At 35.6% G+C, this 19,642-nt stretch overlaps 2 protein-coding genes across 2 annotated transcripts; one reads left to right on the forward strand and one right to left on the reverse strand.

Annotated features, from left to right (window-relative positions):
- Positions 1-1,385: 1,385 nt before the first annotated feature.
- Positions 1,386-11,988, reverse strand: iqcb1 (IQ motif containing B1). The gene is given in 14 exon segments (NM_001008622.2): positions 1,386-2,181; positions 2,183-2,208; positions 4,208-4,364; positions 4,446-4,577; positions 5,128-5,276; positions 6,842-6,984; positions 7,458-7,579; positions 8,130-8,236; positions 8,323-8,495; positions 8,564-8,663; positions 8,782-8,875; positions 9,779-9,899; positions 10,264-10,429; positions 11,690-11,988. Coding segments are annotated over 14 exon segments (1,785 nt in total). The 5' UTR covers positions 11,796-11,988; the 3' UTR covers positions 1,386-1,992.
- Positions 11,989-15,721: 3,733 nt separating this feature from the next.
- On the forward strand, positions 15,722-19,332 carry LOC562898 (serine/threonine-protein kinase pim-1-like). The gene is made up of 7 exons (XM_021474057.3): positions 15,722-16,625; positions 16,822-16,916; positions 17,074-17,124; positions 17,219-17,597; positions 17,709-17,885; positions 18,081-18,169; positions 18,262-19,332. Exons 1-7 carry the CDS (start codon positions 16,079-16,081, stop codon positions 18,271-18,273), a joined length of 1,350 nt encoding a protein of 449 aa, XP_021329732.3. The 5' UTR covers positions 15,722-16,078; the 3' UTR covers positions 18,274-19,332.
- The last annotated feature ends 310 nt before the right edge of the window (positions 19,333-19,642 follow it).

Here is a 19,642-nt window from a genome sequence, read left to right on the forward strand (position 1 = left end):
ATACATTGTAATCGCAATGTTATTACATTCAAATAAAATCTTCCCGACCCCGACCCTCTTTTATTTCTCTTCACAGTCCATTTGTAGTTTGGTGCAACAGTCTGGTCAAAAGTTCAAAGCTGTTATCTGAACAGAACATCTGACCGGAGTGAATCAGAGAGAGCGCAATACAACTACAACTGAGGCACAATTAAAGCCCGCATAAATGGCTTCTCTAGTTAATCAATTAAACCACTTTGGCATGCGGAACAAGGCAGTGTTTTGGCAGATGCGGTGCTTTCGCTCTTACCTGGCCTTTTTACCTTCTAGTGCACACACATTCATTCACAATCTCTTTCTCTCACACACACACATTCACAAGCACAAACACATTACCGTTACATTCACACAGCTACACACACACGGCTCCGATTCCTCCAAAAGCAGGCCTCACTTACCCGCAGTTTTAAAACGCTGCATAAAGAGAAGGCAATTATTCCCCCATCATATTTTTCGGCTCTTGAAAATGTTATTTTAATCGTGCTGGTGGAGTGGACCACTCTGTTGTTTTCACATGAGTGTAAAAAATAATGACGGCTGTCCAGTGAATGGGGCCTTGGCATGAGTTTAGGCCACTATGGGCATGCGGTCGAACACACACACACAAACGCACACACATACACAGACTTTTCTTTTTGAGTTGAAAAGAAAGCAAACTAATGTCGTATAAAACACATGCAGAACTCTTTCTATACACTTTTATTTAATTAATCAATACTGATTGTTAAATGGTGTGACACGGTGGCTCAGTGGTTAGGACTGTTGCCTCACAGCAAGAAGGTCGCTGGTTCGAGCCCTGGCTAGGTCAGTTGGCATTTCTGTGTGGAGTTTGCATGTTCTCCCCGTGGGTTTCCCCCACAGTCCAAAGACATGCGCTATAGGTGAATTGGGTAGACTAAATTGGCTGTAGCGCATGTGTGTGAATGAATGTGTATGGATGTTTCCCAGTACTGGGTTGCAGTCAGAAGTGCATCCGATGTGTATAACATGCCGGATAAGTTGGCGGTTCATTCCACTGACAACGGATTAATAAAGGGACTAAGCGGAAGGAAAATGAATGTTCCCAAGTTGCTGAAACACTGAGTAATTAGTTGTTCACTCGTGCTTATCTCATGCTGTGACTTGTAGTAAAAAGAATAAAATGGTCACAATTATTTGAATTCTCTGAAATTTGGACAGATTTTGAAAGATGAAAGTTTGTTTCTTATCTCAAGTAACAAAACACAAAGCTTCTTGTCATTATTGGACAAGTGTTTGCATATAAAATGTAATAACAAACTTTGCATAACCACTTTAATAAAATTGTAATAATAAGTGAAATTATTTATAGACAGAACCACGATTCATTCAGTAAACTATAATTTAATTAAAAAAGGTAAATAAAACCAAACCGTTTTTACATTTAGTTACTACATGAGTCTTAAAACTGGCTGCTAGTGTACCTGAGATGTTTACTTGTGGTGGGGGATGGCGCTTGTATTATCGTGCTGTTACTTAAAGTGATTGTTCACACACTAAAAAAAGTACTACCTTCGTCATCCCAAATCTATAAAAATCTCAGTCTGTGGTAACCAAAACTTGTAAACCTTCTAAGTGTTTTCTTTAGTTTACCACAGGAGGAAAATGATTAAACTATCAAAGAAATGCAGAACTTTCTTTTTTTGGCAGGGAACTGTCCCTTTAATAAAACATTATTAAATTAGAATGCCTTCAGTTCTTTTCTGTTCAGGAATATTTATCTGAATATGGCTAAAGGATTTCAGCTTCACTGTACCCGTTCTGTCACTGTGATGTGATCATCTTGCTCTTTAATCATGATGGAAGCCCTGGCATAACATAAAACCTGTTCAAATGTACCGTTCTTTTAAATACACTGATATAAAACATCTTTTGCAAATAAAGCCTTCTTCATATCAGTAAATAAAGTTTCTTCATCAAGCCTGAGATCATCTTTTAGCTTCCACCGAGATACAGTGACTCAATGTCTATGTCGTAGTCTTTCCTGGGCTCCTCTGGGTTGGATAAATCATCTCCTAGCGTCCTCCACCAAGGCAGACGCATACTCTGTAGCAAGGCATTATGGGATTGACGGGCACGTGTAGCTACCGGACATGAACGGCTCAGGAACAGATTCACATCCTCCTCTGACATCCCTCAGGGACGGTGCATCTAACAGGAGAAACAAACCAATAATCTCAGATCAGGGGTTCTCAACCTTTGTTTACAAAAAGGCGATATATATATATATATATATATATATATATATATATATATATATATATCCAACAGTTCTGTCTGGTTCTTGAATCTGATTGGCTGATAGCCGTGATATATTTTGCCAGTAACAGCACACAGGCCTCTTCACCTTTGTGTATTACTCCACCCACATACAAGCAGAAGATGCTCTACAGTTTGACAAATATTCCATCTGTTAGGCAACATTATGTACTTTTGAAGCTATTTTAGTCTAGAATGTAGTTGTTTAGATTGCAACTATGCAGTTCATTTATAAGGGTTGAGCCTATTTTAAAATATTTATCATTTCTGAAACACAGCTCTTCGGTCTCCATCAGTCAAAGACTGATGATGATGTCTATCCACAAGATGGCGCCAGGACCACATAATAAGCTCTTGCTTAGAAGATTAAAACTGCGTATTTTCTTGAGCGTGAATGAGAAGCTGAAAAACGGAAGCATCGCGGTTTTTAAGGTAGACAGAATAGAGTCAATAAGAAGCTGCGATTGAGAAGCTAGATTCTGTGTGAGCCAATCAGCTTTTTGAAGGCAAACAAGAATTCCATTCAGATGTTAGGTCCAGGTTTATATTCATGCCACTGCTGTGTTGCAAATAAAAATGGAAAAAATACATTTTTAAAAAGCAGAACTGGAAAACATTTGCTTCTGAAACTAAAATGAGTGTCAACATTATGATTTAGAGGCATTTTATGATGTTAAATAGTTATACAATTTCATTGTTGCATAGTTTAAATATTTTGTCTATTTAAATGTTTTATTTTGTATTTTTTTAATCAATGACCCACCTATTGCCACCAGAAATGAACATCTGCACTAGACAAAATCTTTAGCTCTGCTTTTTATGTTTTAAATTAAATCAGCCTTAAACTTTGCATTTGTTAAAGAGTTTTCCCAACAAAATAAAATTGAGTTAACTCAAAAAATACACATTTGAAAAAAAAATGCTGGTAGCTGGAACCAATTGATTTTCAACAAAGGGAAAAAATACTATGGATGTCAATGGGTGCCAGCAAACAACATTTTTCAAAATATCTTTTTTGTGTGTTCAGCAAAAGGAAGAAACTTAAAAAGATTTAAGATCACATAAGGCAGAATAAATGGTGATTCAATTGTCATTTTACGCTTTAACTATCAACTTAACACAATGTTACAACACTAGTTTTAAAACAAATATATAAAATATGTATTTAAGTCGTCACAAATGGCTTAGTGGTTAGTGCGTCGACATGGCACTTCGGTGTTCACGGTGACCTGAGTTCGATTCCAACCTCAAGGTCCTATGCTGATCCTTCTCCTCTCTCTGCTTCCGATAATATCCTGTCTATATTCTCTACTGTCCTATCAATTAAATAAAACCCCGAAAATATGTATTAAAAATATAAATTAAAAGGTAGTAGAGGTAGTAGGTCATCCGGGTATTTCTCGCATACTGGTTTTCAAATTCTATGAATTCAGACATACTACTCGGCTGACATACTGTTTTTAGCATACTATATAGTATAGAAGTATGCGATTTTAGACGCAGTCAAAGGCATTTGTAGCTCCGCCCTCTTTTAAAAAGAGCACAATCTCATTTGAATTTAAAGTGACAGTCACCAAAACAGCACAATTAAGATCAAAGCCTAAAAAGGGGCAGTTTCAAAGAGTTATAAAACATTATTTGTTGGGGTTTTTAAACAAACCTAATACACACACTCTAAAAACTTGTTTAACTTGTAAAAAGGGGCAAAATAAGTCTCCTTTAAAGTAAAAAAACACACTAAATTTTTTTTTTTGAATGACCAAATCAACAGCAAAAAAAGTATTTCTTCAAATACAAACCATATGCTATGGCTGACATGTTGCCCTTGGATAGAATCTGCTTTTGGCTTTATGTTCTGCAGAATACTCCAGACATTACTTCAGGTACGTACTCAGCAAAAGCTCTATGTCCGTGTTGATCTGTGCAAGTAGAGCCTGTCTGTGCTGCTTCTGCGCCCGATCAGACGCTCTGTTGACCAGGTGACGATGGAGGAGACTCTGCGCTCTCTGATGGAGCTCTGCGCTGCCCTCTGCTGACTGCACAGATGACTGCACAACACAACAACACTTACTCAGAAGACAACAAACATCAGGAGAACACAAAAGATTCTATATCTTCCTGTGACTCACGGGATGTAGAGAGATGTGCTCCTGAATCTGCTTTCTGAGCTCTGTTCTTCTGCTGTCTGTCAGTCCTTTGGGTGCTTTCAGTGGTGTAAGAATATTCCTCTGTGCTTTACGACGTTTTAAAAAAAGCAGAACCTGACAAGATAACGAGCATGTGGATGATCAAAATTATTAGGGAATTTAAAAAAATAAACTAATGTAAGGTTTGCACTTGGTTTATATATTACTGGGTACCTATTTTACCCCTTTTACGAGATTTAAGATGAGCCTTTGGTGTCTCCAGAATGTGTCTGCAAAGTTTCAGCTCAAAATATCCATCAGATAATTTATTATAGCCTCCAGAATCTGCCCGTTTTGGTGTCTGAGTACAGTGTAGCTGTTTGTAGCCTGTGGCTTTAAATGCAGATGAGCTGCTTCTCCCCGCCCACCGTTCCCACATGCATGTCTGCTTTTCCTGCCTTACATCAGATAAACAGCAGTCAGTGGTAGAGACAGAATTGAATGAAGCTGAATTTACAGCTCATTAGTCAAAAATACTAAGTAAGTTTATTTCATATATTTGTGGTGGAGTTTATTCAAGCCTTTCTGAAATGATGAGTCTCACAGAAATGCTGTTTGCAGTACACACATGAAAATATAGGTACAAAAATGAAATGTAAGAAAATGAAAAACTAAAATGGCTCACGGCTCTCTGCAGCGTGACAGCAGCTCTGTGTCGTCTGAGGATGTGTTTGTGCTGCTGGAAGTGGCGTCTCTCTCTGTGTCCTCTCCACACTCTCTGAATCACCAGCGCTGCCTTGTTCTCCAGCTCCCCCAGGTATCTCTGCACCTGACCTGACAGAGGTGGACATGAAATACATTTATTTGCTTGCGTCAGGGTTATTATAGTTACCTAAGACCATTCAATTACATTTCTCAGTTTCATTTGATGTATTAAAACTAAACAAAAATAAAAAATAATATAAATAATAAAAATATATGAATAGTTTAATGCAATAATACTAAACAATTTTCTTTATTTTTACAAATTTGAGGTTATAAAATTAGTTATTTTTTATCTATTATTAACAATTGAATTGAGCTTTTGCTATTTATACTTTTAATATAATTAAGTCATTAGGTTATAGTTGCAATTTTAAACTTTTATTTACATATTTGTAATTTGTCTTCAGTTTTAAATATTGATTTACTGTATTTACTGTTTTAATTTGGTTTTAGATTTCTAAAGGAGTCTTATTTTTATTCCTTGACCTGATACACAATTTAATATATAGACTCACCGGCCACTTTATTAGTACACCTTACAATTATCGGGTTGGACCCCCTTTTACCTTTAGAACTGCCTTAATCCTTCATGGCATAGATTCAATAAGGTACTGGAAATATTCCCCAGAGATTTTGGTCGTATTGACATGCTAGCATCACGCAGTTGCTGCAGATTTGCCGGCTGCACATCCATGATGGGAATCTCCCTCCCAAAGGTGCTTTATTGGATTGAGATCTGGTGACTGTGGAGACCATTTGAGTACAGTGAACCCATTGTCATGTTCAAGAAACCGGTCTAAGATGATTCACACTTAATGACAGGGCGCATTATCCTGCTGGAAGTAGCCATCAGAAAATGGGTACACTGTGGTCATAAAGGGATGGACATGGTCAGCAACAGGTAGGCAGTGGTGTTGACATGATGCTTAATTGGTACTAATGGGCATGTTGTGCATTCAGAGATGCTCTTCTGCATACCTCAGTTGTAACGAGTGTTTTTTTTGAGTTACTGTTGCCTTTCTATCAGCTCAAAATAGTCTGGCCATTCTCTTCTGACCTCTGGCATCAACAAGGTATTTGCACCCACAGAACTGCCGCTCACTGGATATTTTCTCTTTTTTGGACCATTCTCTGTAAACCCTAGAGATGGTTGTGCGTGAAAGTCCTAGTAGATCAGCAGTGTCTAAAATACTCAGACCCATCTGCCACCAACAACCATGCCATGTTTAAAGTCATTTAAATCCCCTTTCTTCCCCAACCTGATGCTCGGTTTGATAGACAAGTCATTGGGCAACTGTTTCTTTAGTCTTAAAAAAACGAATAATAGGGCTAATAATATTGAGAAATTTACAATTATTATTATTCCTGTTGAATTAAAAGAAACATGACTTTCTACATAAGAAATATAATCATTTCACAGGAGGGTTTATATATATTTTTTTATTTAAAATGTAATTCTAATTTATTTCAGTTATGCGAGTTTTCATTTTTTATTTTAGCAATATTTCTCTGTTATTTTAGCTGTATTAATAATTATCAATGTATTTAGTTTTTTATTATTATTATTCAGAATAAACTTGGTCACCAAACTCCTTTGGGCTGAACTGATCCAGTAGATCTGAAGTGTTTGTTACCGGCTGGTAGAATCTCCATCAGATGCAGCTGGTGTTGGCGGAACAGTCTCATGGCTCTCTGTCTTCTCAAACACACTTGATGGCGTAATTCCTCTTCTGCACGTCGTCTCTCGGTGTGTTCCTGCTGCTGTCTCCGCTTTTCCCTAATTTTCAAATGTACATACAGTTGAAGTCACTATTGTCTTGTGAAATTTTAATTTAATAAACGATTTCCAAAGTTTTTTAACAAAGAGAAGTTTTTTTTTCAACACAACCCTAAACATAATAGTTTTTAAAACTAATTTCTAATAATATCTTTCATCTTTGCCATGATGACAGTACATAATACTTTTCTACTTCATTTGCAAGATACTAGTATTCAGCTTAAAGTGCAACTTAAAGACTTAACTAGGCTGTTTTGTTAACTACACAAGTAAGGATCATTAGGACAACAGTGTTTGAACAACAGTGGCTCGTTCAGTAGACAATCGAAAAAAAATTCTTAAGTGGGCCAATAATACTGAACATCACTTTGGAAAAGAAGAATAAAAATTGCACTGTGTATAGCATCTCTAAAGTGCAGTTTTCTTCATAGCTGTGCTGTATTCAGAGGATCTCGACTTGATGATGTCCTGACCTGAAGCTGCGCTGTAAAGTGCTGACGGCTCTGGGGAGTTTCTTCAGTCTTCTTCTGGTCAAATGAGCTCTCCAGGCTGCCTGAATCACACACGCTGCCCTCACACACTCCTCAGACGACTCCTATGATGAAGAGTGGAGAAATAATGAAGAATATGAACACCTCTACAGTTTACTGACAGATGCCAGATTCTAATCCCACACAGTGTTGCTTGATGCTGTTCGTCATTTCTTGAACAAAGAGGATGGAAGAGCAAAACACAACCAGTTTCACTGTTAAAAAGGGGTCAGAGAAACACAATTACATAATGGACACGATTGAATTATTCGAATATGAACAGACTATTAGTAATACATGTATTACGGTGTTTATTCATGTTTGTTAACATTATTTAAATTAAATAACATTAGTTCATGTTAGCTCACAAGCACTTTTAAGTTCATGTTGAACTATGGTTAATAAATGCTTTAGAAGATTGTTATTTATACTTAGTTCATATTAGTAAATACATTAACTAATGGACCATTATTCTAAAGTGTTACGCGTTGTTGTGGTACAAATAGCCTCCATTTATGTAAATTAGTGTTTTTTTTGGCCTTGAATTCATGTAATTTGGACTTCCAAAACTAAATCAGCAACTTTAAAATAGTGTGATACATCATTTTATAGCACCTTAGGTTCTTTCCATGGGACATCTAATTGCAGGTGATCAATAAGCTGATCCAGAGCTGAGTCAAAGCCTTTACCACGCCAGTCCTTCTCAGCCAAATCAGACAAACCTGGAGGACCAAGCATTGACATTTTGTTCAGAACCCTTAGGGACTGTATTGGAAGATGTGCTGAGCTCTATAAAGAGTGATTGTACCTCTGTATCGTCTCTGAATGAGCTGTTGGGTAGAGCTGCTGTGGTCTAAAATCAGAACAAGAGTCTTCACTGCTGCTCTGCCAATCACAGGGTTTGAGCTACTGGACATTTTATACACAATATCATCCATGATGTCGGTCAGAGCCCTGTTTCCCATCTCAGCCAAGACGGCACTGCAAAAACAAGGGGGAGAGGTGTGAACCATGGAAAAGAGCTGTATTAAGCGGCTTTTCTGTTGTACCTGTTTGTCCTGAAGATATCGTTCCACAAGGTGACAGTAACAATGGAGACGTCATCATCCTCACAGATCTGAACACTCTCATAATGTTTACATCTCAGCACTGAGGAGAGAATGGAAAAACAAGGTTTCAGTTCATTTCAAGCTGAAAAACAATCTATAAACAAACACACACACACACTCTGTGGAGTTCACAAGCTGGAAGAATTTACAGAAGTTACCATGATGAATGAGATGCCTGTGAGCCCTGAGAAGCCAGCCGATGGAATCAAAGACTTTTCTAAACAAACGAATCATCTCACTAGGTGCCTTGTCCTGTTGGAGAGAGAAATGATTTAATCTCAGAATCTCATAAAAAATACAAATTAAAGATGAGATTTGATAAATGAGACCCACAGAACCATCAAAATCTTTACACTCTGGTGAAGTCTGTGAAATAAATCACACCTGGGCAATGCATGTGACTTCATTCTTCATATGAGAGGCGTCTTTAAGCTGCCATCACCAAAAAAGCCTTTTATATATGAAGTATTAAATGCATTTCAGCAGTTCAGTACTTTCTCCTTTTGTCATTCCATTATTATAACACTGTAAAAAGTGTTACAATTAAATTAACACAATTTATGACAGTTTTCAGTAGTAAATTAAGTTAATTATTTTAAGTGTAACAAGTTTTAGTAATTTATTTATGGTAAGCATAAGTATTGTTCGCTATTAATAGTAAACAATACTTGTACCTGCCACAAAACATAAAAGTATTATTGTTATTGTTACATTAACATAGAAAGGAAATAATTTGTACTACAATAAAAGTATTTTTACTATTATTATTATATTAACATCCACTTAAAAAGACTTTTATATCAGTGTTGAATACAATTTACTAGTTCAGTGGTTCCTCCTTTTATCATTCAATTGTTATTATTACACACACAACATTTTCAGATTTTTTAGTTTTGTTTTATTTTTATGTTTTTATTGTTTGGGTTTTTAACAAAATCTTGTTTAGTTCCATGTCAACAGCTCCCTTAGAAATATTATTCCCAGGAAAAAAACATCAATACTTATTTTCCCCGCTGTGTAGACATCATAATTAATATTTAATCAGAAATAATAACAGACATTTATGGCTTTATATTACCATGAAAAGAGTTTTTCTTGCATCAAACTTTGTTATGTGAGGGTCACTATGTGATTTAGAATGCTGTAATATCTCACCCTCAGAGCTCTGTTCATGAGACGCTCTGCAAGAAAAAGAAGACTTTCCACCACTGATGGCAGAAATTCATGACTGAACACCTCGATGTCTCTGAAAGCAGCCAGACCAACGCAACATGTGCTAGACAGACAGAAACATGCATTAATCTCCTTTGACACTGCACATAAAAACAACACTGAGGTAAAGTTGGTTTTATATTTGCAGATTCTTTCATTTAACAGTCCCTATATTGTTTACCATGCTACTTTGATTATTGGGTCTGAAATCACATTTAAGTATGACTTTAAAACAACGTAGGCACCATTCAATTGCCCGTGAACAATGTTGTACTTTGATTACCGTTGGCTGCTTATATGATTTCCCCTATTCAGAATTTGTAATTAATATATTTTTCTGAAATTATATTAAGAAGAACGTCTGAAAGTGTCAATATAAAACCAACTTTACCTCAATAGAAACCACTGTGCATTTCAAATCTGAATACCTTAGGAGGTCTGCTATCTGTGTGAGAGCTGCGTAGCCTCCTTGAATCCTGGCTGGACTGAATCTCAGAGAAGAGGAGCAGTACTGCAGCACACCATGAGTGTAAAGTCTCAGTTTACACACCTCCAGATCCCTCTGATCTCCTAAAGACTTCAGGTCTAGAAGTTCTGAACATGAGAAAAGGTTTAAGGCAGCTCATTCATGTAGGAGAGGCATATTGAGATAAAGTTGATTGTATATTCTCACATTTTCCTTAATAATTTAATTTGAGAAAATTATTATTTGCAAATTCCACCTATTAGGGAAATCATATTAGCCACAAATGACTATCAAAGTACAACATTGTTCACAGTCAATTAAATAGTGCTAATGTTGTTTTGAAGTCATACTTAAATGAGATTTCAGGCCCAATATTCAAATTAGGGTGGTAAACATTAATATAAGGACGGTTAAAATGTGTGAATATGCGAATATCAAACCAACTTTACCTCAGTGAGAGTCATGGCTGTGATCTAAAAATATATATATATTATTTTGGTAATTAAATAATGGTTCATTTTTTGTAAGGAGAAGAAATTGTGTCCCTTGCTGTAATTTTAATTCATGAAACTGTTGGTAGCAATACAAAATGAGTTCTAACAAATAAATAATACTAAATAAATAAATAAATAAAAGTATACTTATGAATAGATTATAGACCATTTTGAGGGATGTAAACAAAAGCAATGGTCCCGAGGCATTTCCTGATTTATATTTTTAATTTCTATAACTGCCGACATTTCAAAAAGAGCCACATGTTGATAAATAATGTTATGCTAGCCGTTATAACATGAAGTTAGGATTGAATTGCCTCTTGTTACAGTTATGAAATGAAGCAGGAAATGTTCATGGGACAATGACATGACCACATTGAAATGGTCTATAGGCAATTATAAAAATCAAACTAATTATAAAAATCAAATCTAAACCATTCAAATTATGCATTTATGCAAACATCCAAAAAGTTTCAATATTATACATGAACCTAAAAGTTGCACACTTTTACGTTTTATTTTAATTCATTTTTATTTAATTTATTCAAATTAATTGCTTTTTCTAATTTTTAAAATATTTATAAATAACTTGTGAAAATACATTGTTTCATGTTGAAATTTATCCAACTTCATATGTACCCTGCGCAATAATCCTGCTGGAACTGTATATTTTATTAGACCTGTAGGATTGCTGTAATTCTTGCATAAATGTTGTTTCCTTCATAAAACACTTGCAGGTATTCTTAACGTTACATGGAAATGAGCTGCAAATCCTGTAGGAAATTTTTGTATTTTTTTTTTTTTTTTTGTAAGAGAACACTTGGATAAAAATACTAACAAACCATATTCTCCAACAACAAATATAAGACAGGCAGACGTCTTGTTTATCTTTACCTTTTAATTTTGAAAGAACGTCGTTAAACTTGTCTTCAGATATTTCTCTGGTGTCTTCCACCAAATCCCTGAGCTCTGGGTATATTTCGTCTCCTGAAGGACCCATTGCACTTGAAAAAACGACTCCAGATTCAAATAAAAAGATTCCTGTTGATTGTCAAATACTCGATTACCTTCTTCCTTCTCATATCTTGGGTGAAGATGCAACTTTTACAGTCAATTATGTGTAAATTACACGATTATATTCCGCTGAGGGAAAGCGACACAACCGACAACGAACAAGAAGCTGTTTGGTCTCTACAGAAACGCCACGTCATCAACCTGCGACATGAAATTAAGCCAAAGGTTTACCGGTTTGTTTTTAGGTTTTACAAAGGTTTTAACAAAGGTTTTAGTTTTTTTTGTGAATTTACCGAAGATAAATCCCTATAAACCTAAGCGACTTTTAAATTACGTTGAATGTTATAAGAACATTGATTCGTGCGCACGTTGAAATATCGCTTACATATTTATAATTGGTATATCGCCTACTTAAGAAACAAATTACATTGCTAAATTAAACTAATCTATTACATTAACAAAACCACTGCATCAGTTATTTCTGCAAACCATTCAAATATTTAGTTAACACAAATAAATATACGTGTGATAAATACTAAATATAATAAATTATTTTTGATTAAATGCAGCCTACAATGACTAGAAATAACATGAAGTCAAGAACAATGTATTACGGCGATAATATAGATAATACAACTAAAAATAAAAATTAAAATAGTCAAAAAGAATCTGTGAATGTCGTTGTTTTTACGACAACAGCACCCCCAAGTGGGTAACTCGAGGATGAAGAAAGTTCTTATTTCTAAAAAGTTCCCGCTCTTATCCTTTTACATAGGCCACATTTGATTAATTTACACAAATTAAGGTGATTGTGACAGATCAAATTTCAAGATAGGTTATTTATAGAAAAATAAAAGGACCAGTTCACTTCATCAATTTTCTGGATTTGCCATGATGTGCGTTTTGTGTTTGTTTGTTTTTTTGTAGGTAATGTTCATTTGTGTTTTATTTAATAAACTACTTTTAATGTGTCTTCAACATTATCAAGCTGTAGAACTAAACGATACAAAAATAGTTCCATACCAGCAGCCATAGACATTTAGAGGCGTAGAACAGGGGTGCCCAAACTTTTTTGAAGGTCTAAAAAAAACTTGATTTAGGGTGGTGGGCCAAAGTTAGATACCACCTGTATTACATTAAAGCCATCATGATTTACCAATTTATTATTTGAATAAATAAACAGAAAAAACTTCATATGTATAAATAACTTTACATTTTGTAATGAACTTCTTACAGTAAAACTATAAACAATTCCCTTTTTTCAAGATGTAGATCATTGCTGAATGAATTAGTCAAGCTGCACCTGCCTTTCCCTTGATTTGCTCGCAAATGTCTTGTGCATTGTCCTCTGTCCTTTGAACAGTTTTTACATGTACAAAAAAAATCTGATTCAATTACAACATTTAACTGAAACATTTAATTATAGTTAGCTTTTTTCTAGCTCAACAATTTAACAAACAAAAGGTTATGTTGAATTTGAAATGACAATCTCTTTTAAAGCCATTTCCCCCAACTTTCTTCATAATTTTCAGATAGCATGGCGGGCCAAATCAAAGGTTACCATGGGCTTTGGCCCACAGGTCCTATGTTTGGCCATCTTTGGCATATAGACTAAAGCAGAGGTATGTTTATGACTTGTATATTTTACATTTTATAGATTGTTTTATATATTTAAAGTGATTATTTATTTATTCTTTATTGTTTTATTTACTTATTAAAAGAGAGTGTTTTGTATGTTTATGTTTTATGTCTTTGTGCTCATTTGTTGTTGTCACTATTTTAGTTTTTTTTGTGTGGTTCTGTTATGAAATGAGGACTCAAGACTGTAAACCAAATTTACCCTTGCGTAAAATAATCAAACTCAACCTAAATTTGCTTTTAGAGAATTTATTTGCAGAAAACTCTATTCGTTATATTATATACACTCTCAGAAAAAGAGGTACACGGTGGTACAAATAATGTTCCTTGAGGGCCAGTTTTGTACCTTTGTAAAAGTTGTACCTCATATGGTACAGAAAAGACCTCTTATGATACTGTTCTGTACCTTTTGTAGTACAATTCGAATGAAAGTACATAATTGTTCTCATAAAAAGGTACACTCTCAGAAATAAAGCTACAGGAGCTGTCATTGGGGCGGTACCTTTTCAAACGGTACATATTTGTACCTGAAGGGTCCATAATGGTACTTCAGAGGTACTTTTTAGGTGCATTTGGGTACTAATATATATCTTTTGAAAAGTTACTGCCCCAGTGACAGCTCCTGTACCTTTATTTCTGAGAATGTACATAAGTGTTGGACAACTCCTTCTTTGTTACAATATCTATGAAAATAAATATTTCTGGAATAGCAAAGAGATTTATAAATAATTTTCATATTAAAACATGAATCATCATTTAAAAGCATATGTTTAAAGAAACTCATAAACAATAATTATTAAGTTCTATAATGCAATAATACAAAACAACTGGTAAAACATTTGTATCTTTGATGAAGGTACATTTTGGTTTCCCATGGTATAAATCGTTCTTAGAGGTACAAACTGCAATGGTACAAATTAGTTTCTTTGTCTTAAAGGTACAATTTTGTTCCATAAAAAGGTACTGCCCCAGTGACAAGGGTTTGTACCTTTCTTTGGTACAACATTGTACCATTTTTTTCTGAGAGTTTAAACAGAAGGAAATGGAAAGGGGGACATTTTATATTGACATTTTCTCCAAATAAAAGTTCTTGTTGAAAATATTCTTGTGTGAAATTATGAAAGCACGTTACCTGTAAGCTATAGTTAATAACAGCACAAATAAACAATTTGATAGCTCGAGTGTATATTAATGTAGCCTACTTAAATGTATTTTACACAAACAAAACTTTTTTTTTCTCTCTAAGGTTTGGACTTCATATTTTAATTATTTATTTTATTGATCTTATATGGAGAACTCTGCTGTGACGTGAATTTCCCTTTGGAATTAATAAAGTCTACACTTTAATATGGTTTTGGAAACTAGACTTTGCCCTTGCTAAGATGAATGTTGTAACTGTAGTATTATCTGAAAGACAAGCGAAGTATTAGCCCTTTTTCTGATCTGTTTTATTCGGGGTATAATCCTGTTTTATAATCTGAGCTGGAGTTTTTCTTCTTCTTCTTTTTTCTCCCTTGTTTTGTGTTGATATTTTTCTATGCGTGTCTTTTGAAGATGTATTGTTATGTCTATATTATTGTAAAAACCCAACAAACATATTATTTTAAAAATATTTTATGGTAGCAGGTCTTTTGACGTAAATTGGCGTCTACAGCTGCTTGGTGTTGAACTGGCTGGCGTGACAACGCTTGATAAATACTTACTATATTAGACCACAGGAACAATGCAGAAAAAGGAGGAAAAACGTTTCGTTAATTCATTCAACTCATTTATTGAATTTTAATCTTTTGACACGTGAGAAAAAAAACATTTAAATGAATAAAAATGTAATAACTTCACATATATTTGATATTTACCAAATGACCAAATAGCCGAAAAGCTAAACGAACTGAATTGTGCTGGGGCTTTTAAATGAACGTATATCTGAAATAAAATATTTCGGAAATTAATATCGAAAGGAAAACAAATGCAAAAAACAGACCATATATTTAGACTTCGTTTTTACAGGCATTCGTGCATTGAGTTTAATGAACAAAACCGAACAAATGTGAGCTTATTTTGTTCTTTAAATTAAATTTAAGAATTTTTTCCACAAATAAAAATGTAATGTTTATTGCCTTAAATACACACACACACACACACACACACACACACACACACACACACACACACACACATATATATATATATATATATATATATATATATATATATATATATATATATATATATATATATATATATATATATATATATATATATATATATAAAATCATGCCTGTAGGTTAGATATGCCAATATAAAATGTAGTAAAACAAGAGTAAAATGTATATAGGCCTAGTAAATGTATTTATTTTTGTGACATCTTATTAAATCTAAGTATATTTAAACATATTTTATTAAAAATATGAGCATGTGTATATTTATACAGGTCTATTTGGCCGGAATTACATAATTCTTTTTCTGTATCATAATTTCTCCCACTGCGTTTCAAATAACACAAACCTCTGCTGTTGCGTCATAATTAGAATAGAACATTTAGAATGTCTTGCATTCTTAAACAGCTTCTCTGTACAGATTTGTCATTTGGCTTGATTTTTCTGTCTGCGTTACACGAATTCAACAGCGTTAATGTTTTATCAAACCGCTTTTGAGATCATGGGACAGAAGAGAAAGAGAGATTGTTTTTCTGACAGCGATTGCGTTATTGCGCAAAATTTCCATCATGGTGCGCAAACAAAATCCTGCCCCAACGAGGCGTTCGACCATCTCGAGCCCGTTGAGGAGAGGCGACCATCAAAAAAGATGAGGAGCGGGTCGTCTTCTTCTTACTTCTCTGCTCAAAGTGTCACCTCTGAGGAGAGAAATAATGAATATTATGATTGTTTTATGGATTTCTCTGTGGAGAATCCTAAACTTACGGAAACTGATACCAGCAGCGGCCTGAGTCTTGACGAGGCCAGCTCCAGTTCCAGCTCCTCCAGCAGGACGTCCAGCACCAACAGCAACTCCAGCAGGACGTCCAGCTCCAACAGCAGCTGCAGCAGGAAGTCCTGCTCCAACACCAGCAGGACGTCCAGGTCCAGCAAGACATCCAGCTCCACTTCCAGCAGCTCATCCAACTCCAGCAACAGCCTTGGTGGTCAGCAGGTCCAAGATCCAGATCAAGACATCGACAGTAAATTGATAATTAATTAATTAATTGTGTTAATTATCTACTTAATTTAAGTAAAAGGCTTTAATAAACTTGAGTTGTGAAGAAATGTGAAATATTCAAAATAATAGACAAATTTTCTTTCAAATTATGAATTAAAATGTCAGCTTTAATCCTCTTGTGTGTTCTCTGAAATGTTTACTCATTTTCCTTTTTGCAGATGACATTTTGGGCCGCTACAGAATTGTAAAAAAGCTCGGCCAGGGAGGATACGGGACAGTGTTCGAAGCAGTTCGTGTGAGGGACGGTCTTGAGGTATTATTTTTACTCTCTACATCTAGCAAAATATTTCTCTCAGTGTCTGTTCAAGTCTGGTTATTGTGTCACATGACATTGAAAAAGTTGAATGACTGTGATGATTTGAGCACAGAGCACAGGGCTACAATTACTAATGATCTGTTCTGTTGATCAGGTGGCAATGAAGGTGGTTTTGAAGAGCAGTGACATGGATTACCTCAGCATTGTAAGCAGCTTTCTTGGTTTTTACTTCAAGATATGTTTATTAGAGCCAAAAAGGATTTTAAACATCACTGACAACAAATGTCTTTCCTCTACAGCCTGGTCATCCTACACCCCTTCCGTTAGAGGTTGCTCTAACCATTCTTGCCAACCATGGTCCGACCGTTCCTCAGATAATCCAGATGCTGGAGTGGCAGGAGCGTCCCGACTCCTATATAATGATCTTGGAGCGTCCCTCACCCTGCGAAGACCTTTTTGATTTCCTGGAGCGGCACTTAGGAACCCTCAGCGAGAACATGACACGGCACATCATGTGGCAGGTAGTGCAGGCTGCCCACATGTGCTGTCAGCGAGGGGTCCTCCATCGGGACATTAAATTAGAAAACCTGCTGATAAACAAGGAAACTCTGGAAGTGAAGCTCATCGACTTTGGCTGCGGTGACCTTCTGAAGACCTCAGCATATACAACATTCTGTGGTATGTATTGTCCTACAAGTCTGCAGTTTGAGATTTTACTTCTTCAACTCCATATTTTGAACAGCATCAGCTTTCTTACTGTCACTAATGAAGAAAATCTTCTTTTTTCAGGGACTGAAGATTACTGTCCACCTGAATTTAGATCCAGTGGCAGATATTATGGAAAAGCAGCAACTGTTTGGTCACTGGGGGTTCTCCTGTATGAGCTGCTGTGTGGAGAACCTCCAAAACACAGTGACCTGGACTTGACAGATGAAAGGATTTGGATCAAACCTGGATTGTCAAAAGGTGAGCTGGCCATTCATTACAGCAAGGAAAGCCAACTGTTAATCTAAATGACACAGAGGAATAATTCAGTGATGTTCATTAGTTTTGGGCTTCATGTTTCAGCATCATCAAATCTTATTGTTTGGATTGTGATTATTAAAGCAAGTAGATGTAGTTTAGGTATTAATAATCAGACTCCTCCATCTTTCTCCACAGAGTGCTGCCAACTGGTCCAGTCCTGCCTGCAGAGGAGCCCCAAGAAGAGGATCGCTTTGGGGAAACTCAGCAGCCATCGCTGGTTCAAGGTATTCAATTCTACACTTTCTTTCCTGACCATTTTTATACAGGAGGTGTGTGTAACATAGAGACCAACAAATGTGTGTGTTGCTTGTTTCAGGTCACCAGATAAAGAAAAAAAAAGAAGTTCCAGACCCCTCCGTCAAGAAGATTATATCATCTGATCTTCTACATCTTCTTGTCATGAGACTCAAATAAATTATTGTTTTATAAACACCGTTGTGCCTGAACGTCCTGTAATGGATTGAGAGAAAATGTGCCTGCAAGAAGCAAACCAGAGCTGATTCTCAACACTAAACCAGTTCCAGTGCTGTTTCAACACTGTCCTCATCTGTCAACACTTACAGATCCTGACAAAACTGTAGGTGTCTTAGGAAAGCTTGTCCCCCTATCCATATCATGCTCTATAGAGGGACCCTCAGGAGCACAGGTGTCAAATCCAGTTCCTGGAGGGCCGCAGCTCTGCACAGTTTAGTTCCAACCCTGCTTCAACACACCTTCAAACAAGCCTGAGGGACTTAATGAGTTTGATCAGGTGTGTTTAATCAGGGTTAAAGCTAAACTGTGCAGAGCTGCGGCCCTCAAGGAACTGGATTTGACACCTGTGCTCAAGAGCATCCCGAGCAGCTGCATCAACTGAACTACCTCCAAACACATGCACTAGGAACTGTGTTTACTGATAAATGTAATGTTTCTGCTTCTGAATTGTTTAATGCACTTTAATGTCTGTGTCTTGCACTGTTTGCACCAGGTTGCACTTTACATCGTCAGGTAGTTTACTCTTTAACCCTTGGTTCTGAGGTGTTTTGTGTTGTTTGTGTGTCTCCTACTGTTTTGTGTAGTTGTGTGTGATTTTTATGTGGTAACTGGATAAACATGGTCTCATTTCACTGTGTACTGTTGAGATGCCAATAAAACCTTTTTGCACTTGAACTTGCTCATCTCACTGTCTCAGCCGTCATGGTTTTAAAATGGTGCCTGCTACAAGGTTATTTTAGTAAACAAAGACTAAACCTGGTGGTCAAACAACTTTTTCATGAACTGAAAAAGAAAACCGAATAAATAAAAAACACAAATTATACAAAACTAAAATAAATGCAAATTAAACAAAAATAATAATAAATAAATGCAAATTTCAGATTTAATGAGCACTATGATTGGAGTTCTGGCTATTCTCTCTATTCTGACAGTATCTGTGTTGATACTTTTACAGACAATCACATCAGTCAAATGCATGTTTATGTACATTAAACATCTGTTATACCTTGTCTTTAGACTATCTCCAATAAATATAAACTTTAGGCATATTTAACTGCAGATAAAGAGTTAATAAGTTTCTTTGAATTCTTCCTCATTTCTTCTTTTAGAAATTCAAGTTTGAAAAATAAAGAATTAGTGATTTGATTTGCATTATCCTGATTAATCAAAATATCAATCCCTGAATAAATTGACGGTAAATCAGGTTTATTTTGTACAGCAAC

Source organism: Danio rerio, chromosome 6 (assembly GCF_049306965.1).
Source record: "Danio rerio strain Tuebingen ecotype United States chromosome 6, GRCz12tu, whole genome shotgun sequence".
Lineage (NCBI taxonomy): Eukaryota > Metazoa > Chordata > Actinopteri > Cypriniformes > Danionidae > Danio > Danio rerio.

Coding starts and splice junctions, on each gene's coding strand:
- LOC562898 (XM_021474057.3), top strand. CDS start 16,079: ATGTTTTATCAAACCGCTTTTGAGATCATGGGACAGAAGAGAAAGAGA. Junction 16,626..16,821: donor TCCAGATCAAGACATCGACA/GTAAATTGATAA, acceptor TCCTTTTTGCAG/ATGACATTTTGGGCCGCTAC. Junction 17,598..17,708: donor AGCATATACAACATTCTGTG/GTATGTATTGTC, acceptor TTCTTTTTTCAG/GGACTGAAGATTACTGTCCA.